The 9,802-nt window shown below is 46.9% G+C and overlaps 1 protein-coding gene across 2 annotated transcripts in view; it reads right to left on the reverse strand.

Annotated features, from left to right (window-relative positions):
* Positions 1-9,763, reverse strand: part of ELMOD3 (ELMO domain containing 3) — a 28,572-nt gene extending 18,809 nt beyond the window's left edge. Inside the window, exons 1-5 of one of the 2 annotated variants that reach the window (XM_079941247.1) lie at positions 9,556-9,763; positions 8,393-8,560; positions 6,795-7,068; positions 2,878-2,955; positions 2,304-2,376 (exon numbers count right to left, since the gene is read on the reverse strand). In XM_079941247.1, the coding sequence (XP_079797373.1) occupies positions 2,304-2,376; positions 2,878-2,955; positions 6,795-6,848 (205 nt within the window). In that variant the 5' untranslated portion in view covers positions 6,849-7,068; positions 8,393-8,560; positions 9,556-9,763. Of the gene's footprint in view, positions 1-2,303; positions 2,377-2,877; positions 2,956-6,794; positions 7,069-8,380; positions 8,561-9,555 lie in introns of both variants that reach the window. The other variant, XM_079941248.1, reaches the window with a different exon arrangement.
* Between the last annotated feature and the right edge of the window lie 39 nt (positions 9,764-9,802).

Here is a 9,802-nt window from a genome sequence, read left to right on the forward strand (position 1 = left end):
TAGCAGGGATGTGGACGGTGGGAGCAGATGAGATGGGTCCGGGGTCCTGAATCCTGGACTTCTAGGACATTCAATCTTGCCAGCCCCAGCCCGGGGTAGCAGACTACACCAGGGCTTCCAAACTAGGTAACTTCAACAGAATACAGAACACTCAACCTGGGACAGTGAAGAAAACAAAACTTACTTCCAGCATGCTGAACCCTTGGGAGATGAAAAAGAGGGACAAAGTGGCTAAACAAGAAGAGCGGAGCAGCAGCCATGGATCTCATCACGACGCTGAGAAGCTCCCCACCCTTCACCCCTCATCCACATCCAGCTTCACTGACTTCATGACTTCAGATCATTATGAGCAACTCGATCCATCTTTCACCCCCCACACCTTCACCTGCAAACGGGTTGATCAAAGGTTGTGAGCCAGGAGCACAAACCTCACAGGCAAGGGTGTGGGAGCTTACTGTGACAGCAAGGTAGTCAAGAGAAAGTCCGAGGTCTCAAGCAGCAACGCAATCTGGTGCCCAAACTGGAGACAAACATCCAACCTGTGTAAGAGCATCTCTCTCCTTTCCTGGTTCCTTTAGGACTCCCACCTCTGAAGATGATCCTGACATAAATACTATTTTTCCCCTAAACTGACAGAAGAACGAGGAGCCACAGCACGAATCTCCAGGACAACAAACCCAGGTCCCGTTAGTACGGCTCTTTATCGTTTTTCCTTTTGTCAACTGCCTCCTTTATTTAGGCCCTCTTCTACTTATTCGCATAGTAAACGGCACAGCTGATCTAGTCGGCCTATTAGTTTAAATTTGCTGAGAGCAATCTGGGGGAAAAATTGTAGTTATTTAGTATGATTAAGAATATCTGGGGCTTCCCTGGTGGTGCAGTGGTTGAGAGTCCGCCTGCCGATGCAGGGGACACGGGTTCGTGCCCCGGTCCGGGAAGATCCCACATGCCGCAGAGCGGCTGGGCCCGTGAGCCGTGACTGCTGAGCCTGCGCTCCGCAATGGGAGAGGCCACAACAGTGAGAGGCCCGTGCACCACAAAAAAAAAAAGGAATATCTGGCACATAAATGCCAGTTGCACTGAAATAGAAAATACTTTAGCATTTAAGGCAACATCTCTAATAAATGTTAGGTTTGTCACCACATGGTAAAGACAAAATTCAATTAAAAGATACTTTACAGACCTCCATATAGTTTTTCTACATTGGAATATTTTTAACAGACCCCATATTCTTAGAGATTACATTTTCAGTTTACAGAATTTAAAGACAACAATGCACACCAATGAGCGTTCACTATGATTTACATTCTGTGTGCTAAGCTCTTTACACTACCTCATTTAATCCTTACACAACTCCTATCATACAGGTTCTGATATAATCCCTGTTTTATAGATGAGGAAAGTGAGAGTCAGAAAGATTAAGTTACTTGCTCAAGGTCATAGGGCTGATGGGTGAAAGAGGCAGGACTTAAGCCAGAGATATCTGGCTCCAGAACTGGTTCTTCTGAATTGGTGAGTGTGCTTTTCTGTGTAATAAATTAGCAAGTGGAATGAGCTTTAAATATAGTATGGGAAGAGCCATGTCAAGCAGATAAAACAGGATAACTTTTCAAAGGCTTTTCACCCACTCTGTCTCATTTCATTATCACAACATCCCTTTGAGGACAAAGGAGGTACTAATATTTCCACTGTAGACACAGAGATTATATGATTTGCCCAAAGGCGCACAGTAAGCTACCAGCAGGGCTTGTGGGGCCAAATTAGAACTCAGGTCTCTAACTTCCCTTGAAGGATGATAACTCTATGAAGTGCTACAGGAGGGGCGTCCCTGGTGGCACAGTGGTTAAGAATCTGCCCGCCAATGCAGGGGACACGAGTTCGAGTCCTGGTCCGGAAAGATCCCACATGCCGCGGAGCAGCTGAGCCTGTGTGCCACAACTACTGAGGCTGCACTCTAGAGCCCGCGAGCCACAACTACTGAGCCCGCATGCCACTACTGAAGCCCGCGCGCCTAGAGCCCGTGCTCTGCAACAAGAGAAGCCACTGCAATGAGAAGCCCGCGTACCGCAACGAAGAGTGGACCCCGCTCACTGCTACTAGAGAAAGCCCACGCGCAGCAATGATGACCCAACGCAGCCAAAAATAAATAAATAAATGTACATATATATATATATATATATATATATATATATATATATATATAAAATTCTACAGGAAAAGTAGTGAGAGAAATTCAAATGAGGAAAAGCAGACCCACAGGGAGCTCCGCCTTGAGTCCCACCCAGGCTCCGAGGGGGACTTACCAGCCGGCTCCCAGCCATTATTCGCTTCTGCCGTCAGGGCCCGGAGGATGCCGTGGTTCTTCAACTCTGAGATCTGTAGGGGCAGCTGACCCTTAGTGCGAGGGCAGAGTCCACGTCCCCCCACCCACACAAACAAGTCCCAACCGCTGTACTGAGTGTCCTCGAAACTGGAGGCCAGAAGAATCTAGTCTTCCCACATGGGTTGGTTAAAACCAATCTTAAAGAGAAGCACCCGGAAAATGCCAACTATGACGGAGCAGTTGAGTGACGTGAGGACAGGTATGAATATATGCTCTCCTTGGAGAGCAAACAGACAAAAATCCACTCAACTCAACTGAGACAGAGGTGTGCTTGCGGTATTCCCGCTGCACTCTATGTTCTGCCTCATTATAACAAGTATCTTATCAGATAGAGGTTGTCTTGCATGCCTGTGCCCTCCCCACACCCCCATCCAAAGTGTGAGCTACTGGAGGGCAGGGTCTGTGCCCTCCTGTGTCCCGGTGCCTGGCACCATATAGCAGCAAGTAACACAAGCTTCTGCCGACAGGAAGCACTGAGGTGTGGTGATACGTACAGGAATTCCCCTGAAAGCCAGAAGAGCACTGTTGTCCTTGTCACATGGTGGAGGGTACCCAGCAGACACACCTTCAACCTGCAAGACAAACCAAAGTCAGTCTCCTGGGCACGTAGTAGTCCCTCAAAGATGACAGCTTAAACGTCACACCTTTTTCCAATAACACACACACACAAAATGGATGAACTCCTGAGAAGTCAACTACAAGGAATACTGTAAGGGAAAACTCCTGTTTAATCAGTCTTAAGAAAAACCACGAAAAGCTTAATGTTAATATAATCTTTAAAAAAAATTTTTTTAAATATATTTAATTTATTTATTTTTGGCTGTGTTGGGTCTTCACTGCTGTGTGCGGGCTTTCTCTACTCGTGGCGAGTGGGGTCTACTCTTCGTTGTGGTGTGCGGGCTTCTCGTTGCGGTGGCTTCTCTTGTTGCGGAGCACGGGCTGTAGGTGTGCAGGTTTCAGCAGTTGTGGCACGTGGGCTCAGTAGTTGTGGCTCGCGGCTCTACAGTGCAGGCTCAGTAGTTGTGGCGCATGGGCTTAGTTGCTCCGCGGCATGTGGGGTCTTCCAGGACCAGGGATCGAACCCGTGTCCCCTGCATTGGCAGGCGGATTCTTAACCACTGCACCACCAGGGAAGCCCAATGTTAATATAACATTATACAGATTTCCTTGCTCCGTTCAAGGTCTCAAGGCTCTGAGTAAGTAAAGTTGAGTGTAGCACTTTCCTCACTTTTGGCCTTTCTGCTCAGCCAAACCTTCCCCCTACTGGAGCTTAAAAAACCATCTGACCAACTTTTTGCAACTCATATCACCAATACAGGGCTAATTTTCCTAATATGTTAAAAAAAAAAAAAAAAGATCCTACAAATCAGTAAGGAAAAGAAACAACCCAGTAGAAAAACTGGCATGGATATGATTTACATAAAAGGAAGCACGAATAGTTCTTAAACGTGAAGAAATGCTCAACCTTACTCATAACAAGAGAAATGTCAAATAAAACTACTCTGAGATAATGTTTTTCACTTATCCTATTATCCAAGATCAAGAAGTGTGTTAACACTGTGCTGGCTAGACGACCAAGAGTTATAAGACACTGGAGAGTGAATTGGTACCACCTCTCTGGCTTGACAATATCTGACGAAATCACATATGCTGTGCACATTTGGGGCCTGCAATTTCATTCTAGGAATTTATCTAACACATATAGTCATCCTTGTACAAATGACATGCTGACAGTGTCATTCATGGTAGTACTGTTTATAAAAACAAAAAGCTAGAAAAACCCTTGACTGTCCACTAATGGACTTTTAATTTTATTTTATTATACTTTATATTTTCCCCCCAGTTTTACTGAGATATAACTGACATACAGCACTGTATGAGTTTAAGGTGTACAGCATAACGATCTGACTTATATACATCATGAAATGATGACTACAATAGGTTTAGTGAACATCCATCATCTCCTATAGATACATCAACAAATAGAAAAAACACTTTTTTTCCTTGCGATGAGAACTCTTAGGATTTACTCTTAATAACTTTCATTTATAATATACAGCGGTGTTATCTTTATCATGTTGTACATTACATTCCTAGTACTTATTTTCTTATAACTGGAAGTTTGTACCTTCTGACCACCTTCATCCAATTCCACCCCCACCTCTAGTAGCCACAAATCTGATTTCTTTTTCTATGAGTTCCTTTGTTTGTTTTTGATTTTTTTATTTTTGGCTGCGTTGGTCTTTGTTGCTGCGCATGGTGTTTCTCTAGTTGTGGCGAGCGAGGGCTGCCCTTCGTTGCAGTGTGCGGGCTTCTCACTGTGGTGGCTCCTCGTTGCAGAGCACGGTCTCTAGGCACGCAGGCTTCAGTAGTTGTGGCTCGCTGGCTCTAGAGCACAGGCTCAGTAGTTGTGGTGCACGGGCTTAGTTGCTCCGCAGCATGTAGGATCTTCCCGGGCCAGGGATTGAACCCGTGTCCCCTGCATTGGCAGGCGGATTCTTAACCACTGTGCCACCAGAGAAGTCCCTATTTGTTTGTTTTTGAAGTATAATTGACCTACAACACATTGTTAGTTCCTGGTGCACAACACAGTGATTTGATATTTCTATACATTTCAAAATGATCGCCATGATAAATCTAGTTGTCACTAATGGACTAATTTTAAACAAATTAAAGCATATCCACTCAATGAGATCCTATACAGCCATAAAAAAGAGTAAGAAAGTACTTTATGGACAATTTGCAACAATCTTCATGATATATTAAGTGAAACACAAAGGGCAGAGTATATACACTATTTTGCCATTTGAATTTCTAAAAAACACATAAATATATTTGCGTGTCTTTACAGAGACTATTTCCAGAATTATATCCAAGGAAGTAGTAACTTTGCCTCCATCAGGAAAATTGGGTAGCTGGGGGACAGGGGTGGAAGGTAGTTTTTTCACTATATGTACATCCTCTGTACTTTTGGATTTTGAACCATCTGCAGAATTATTTTCTCTAAAATAAATAAAAGAAAAAATAATAATTAAAGGAATCATTGCTTATGTCAAGGACCGAGAATCTCAGATTGTCCTGTTACTCTAATCCCTTCCACATATTTTTGCCAACTAACACTCCTTAAACACAGCTTTGACTTTTTTGATTTCTTTTTGCCTGGGACACAAGAATGGACACTAAACACACCACAGCTGAGCTAACTCCTCCATAACTGGCCTCACGATGCCTAAGCACTATTGTCTCCCAATTTGATCCAATGAACATATGTGCTGCAGTTCCTCTCACCTTCAACCCCTGGGTCATGTGATTTTCCTCCAGAATCCGCCCCCACCTCCACCTTCTCAGTGTTTTCTGGTCCCTTCAAGATCAGTTCCACCTCCTCGGGGAAGCCGACCTTACCAACTGGGGCTACAATGGTCCCTCACGTCTCTAAGTCCTATAGCCCCTCTGTATGCGGCACAAGGACCTCTGCAAAAGACCCATCTCCCCAGTCAGACTGCCGCTTTGAGTGCAGGGACCTTCTCGTATACTGGTTTTATATTTCTTAGACCATTTGCACAGCACTAGGCTCGAGATACATTCTCAAAAATATCTGGTAATTCATCATGCTGAACAGCTCCCTGGAGAAGTCTGTGTGCTCAGGACTCATCGCATCCTTCCTTTCCCTCTCCGATTCAGTCCTCTCTAGTGTCCCAAGATGGATGTTCTCTGGAAGAACAGTTCATCTATCTTAGAACAGTGACAAAAACCTCCCTGGACTCCCAAAGCACAGGCTTTGTCCCCATTCTGGCCACTGAATCCCACAGGCTCCATTTAAGACTATTTCTGGGCAAGGTAGTGAAAAAGGTAAGGAATGCAGGGTAAGCCACCAGGCTCACACGAAGACATAGCACATTGGGGGACTTCCCTGGTGGTCTGGTGGGTAAGACTCTGTGCTCCCAATGCAGGGGGCCTGGCTTCGATCCCTGGTCAGGGAACTAGATCCTGCAGGCTGCAACTAAGATCCAGTGCAGCCGAAAAGAAAAAAAAAAAGACATAGCACATTGATTCAGGGGTCCTGACAATAATTAGGCCAAAACACGCACTGGAGACAGAAAGGGCCAGTAAGGTAAGCAACCCAAATTGATGAAATACACATTTCTTGGGGGATTCTGCCTGAAATTCTCTTCCCACCCAAGCAAATCCAGACCCAAATCCCATAGCCCACTTAGAAAATAAGCTGTCAGGAAAGGCAATGGACCCAGAAGTGACTAGAAGCTTCTTCTAGTAGAACAAAGAGAACTAGAGTGAGGATTCTTCCTACACATTTCTGAAGGTCCACGTCCTCTTGAGGTACGCTCTGTCTTATTACTATTAACAACGTAACCCAAACCAACGCCTTCTTTCCCAAACAGAAGTGCTTGCTTACCTGTCCCCCTCTTAATTCTTTCTCATCATGGAAAGAGCAAGAGTTTTCATTCATGACTCAAAATCATTTGTTCAAGTGAACTCTGTCCTTGGGCTCAGAAAGGAGTGTAATAAGGTCTGAGATTAGAAGCTCTGGGGAGAGCCCTAGATCCGACTGTTCTACCTCTGCCTTCCTTCTTGGCAACCACTTAGACTAAGAACAAGAAAACAGTCCCTGTGTGCCATCACCGGGGTGCAGGTTTCTGTGAGTCCCTGAGGTTTCCGGAGCATCAGCCCTGAAAAAAAAAAAAAAAAATTAAAGAATAAAACTGGTTTCTTCATTCAATTATGCCTCTGTTAAGAACTGACTTGAGGGCTTCCCTGGTGGCGCAGTGGTTGAGAGTCCGCCTGTCGATGCAGGGGACACGGGTTCGTGCCCCGGTCCGGGAAGATCCCACGTGCCGTGGAGCGGCTGGGCCCGTGAGCCATGGCCGCTGAGCCTGCGCGTCCGGAGCCTGTGCTCCGCAGCGGGAGAGGCCACAACAGTGAGAGGCCCGCGTACCGCAAAAACAAAAACAAACAAACAAAAAAAGAACTGACTTTAAAAATCTTCAAGCAGCTGTAAACATATTCTGAATAAACAGGCTTCTTTAGCCAAATGCCTGCCTCTTACTATCCATGTCACTGGATGGAAAGAAGGGGTCCCTGCAGGAGTCCGAGAGCTGGACCATCAGTACCCAGGAGGCAGCACCAGTGTAAGTGGTGGGGATCTGTTTCTGACGATGAAGTTACTGAGATCTGGGGCAGCATCTCAAAGGGGTGAGGCTGATTTAGAGTGACACGTCGGTGCATGGTCTTAGCTTAAGTGCTCAGGCTTTGCTTAGGTCTCAGACGCAGGTTGGGCCTAATACCAGATTCGGTTCCTACGACGGTAGAAACTCAAAATGCAACACTGTGCCTACCCTTCCTCAGTTAGCACCAACATTGTACATGTGGCAGCTGCCTAGCCAGTGTGGCTAGCTCTAAGCCCTTCCTCCCATGAGTCCACCCTAGGAAGAGGGCTGGACAGGCCCACACCTCATCATGGGGGAAGTGGACACCATGGATGTCTGTCACAACAAGAATGTGGATAAGTATGCAGATGACTGGCAGTCGTACCTCACAAACTTGGTTGACTTTTTTTTTTTGGCACGCTGCACGGCTTGCAGGATCTTAGTTCCCTGACCAGGGGTTGAACCCAGGCCCTTGGCAGTGAAAGCGTGAAGTCCTAACCACTGGACCACCAGGGATTTCCCCAGACTTGGCTGACTAAGGATGGAGGGTGGCACTGCCCTGAGGTCAGCCCTCCAGAGAATATGATCTGGGTTCCCTACAAACTGGCTGCCAGTAACAAGATGGACTCTTTGTCAGGGGGCAGGACGCACTGACTGATTCCTAACACCAAGAGCGGGAACACCTCCCGACTCTAGGGCTAGACATTTGGCTCACTGTAACTGAGGGGGAGGGCAGTGCTCCTCAGGAACTAGCTCTCTCTGGGGTCTCAGCATCTGCCTCCCTTTCCTTTCCCTCCTCCTTGACCTCCATGACAGCATATGACCAAACACTCACACACTGGCCAACCTTGCGAAGGTGACAGGCAAGTATGGTGACGGCAATCTCAGGAAGGCTCTTCTGTTACTGGGCTCGAAATGTATCAAGCAGCAGAGATGCATGACCAACTTTACATGCCTGCTGGCGCCTCAGTTCTGGCTGCCGCCCTGCTGGGGGCTTCAATAGGACAGTTACTATCTGTAAGAGAGAAAGAAAAGAGCAGAAACTGTCAAACAAGCAAGTACTGGAAATCACAAAGTCACTCCTACCAATATTAGGCAAGTTCCTCATGGCCTGAAGAAATGGCCATCCTATAAAGATGGATCCTTTCCAAATTCAGTATTTATGGTGCACCCACTTTACTTTTTTTTTTCTTCTTTTTTTGCTGTACGCGGCCCTCTCACTGTTGTGGCCTCTCCCGTTGTGGAGCACAGGCTCCGGACGGGCAGGCTCAGCGGCCATGGCTCACGGGCCCAGCCGCTCCACAGAATGTGGGATCTTCCCGGCCTGGGGCACGAACCCGTGTCCCCTGCATCGACAGGCGGACTCTCAACCATTGCACCACCAGCGAAGCCCACCCACTTTACTTTTTTAATTAAAAAAAAATTTTTTTAATTGAAGTAGAGTTGATTTTCAATGTCATGTTAGTTTCAGATGTACAGCACAGTGATTCAATTATATATATAATATATACCTGAATGCAGATATTCTTTTTCGAATAGCTTTCCATTATAGGTTATTACAAGATATTGAATATAGTTCCCTGTGCTATACAGTAGGTCCTTGTTATTTTTATGGTGCACCCACTTTAGGCAATGAGCTACATTAAGGGCAATGATTTTAAGTTTAAGCTGGCTGGAGCTTAAACTCTCTGAATAGGTATTTAATCTAGAAATTGGGTCCACACCTTAAATAAAAATGCGCACACAGGTGTGCCACTTCCTTCATCGGCCTTGTCGCTGGGGCCTCCCCGGCCCTTCCAGCCCCGACCAGGCCTCCGCCGCAGGCATCACCATCCCAGGGGGGCGCCGCAGCCAAAACTACTGGCCAATTTGGGGTCACAAATCCCGGTGCTCGCCGGCTGGGATACGCGTATGTTAACAGAGATCTCAGTCCATCGAGACACCCAGCCAGAGAGGGTGGGGACTCCGGACAGCAACTTTCTCGGTGGGGAAAACAAGAAAGCAACTTGCCTCAGGTCATCCAGCGAGACCAAAACCGATGTCTCCGGTCTGCCAGTAAGGAGTCTCTCTCTGTTCTGCAACTCTCAGCCTTGTCTCGCCCCAGAGCGACCATTTCCGCCCCACATTCCTTCTCCTTGGACCCCCGGGTCTCGCCAGCTGAGCCCCCGAGTTCCCAGAGCTTTCGCGATTGGGGTGCCTCAGCCCCTCCGGGCCTCCTCCGCGCCTCCTCCGCGCATGCGCACGGGCCTCCTCCGCG

The sequence above is a fragment of the Stenella coeruleoalba genome (assembly GCF_951394435.1).
Source record: "Stenella coeruleoalba genome assembly, chromosome: 13".
NCBI classification, from domain to species: Eukaryota; Metazoa; Chordata; class Mammalia; order Artiodactyla; family Delphinidae; genus Stenella; species Stenella coeruleoalba.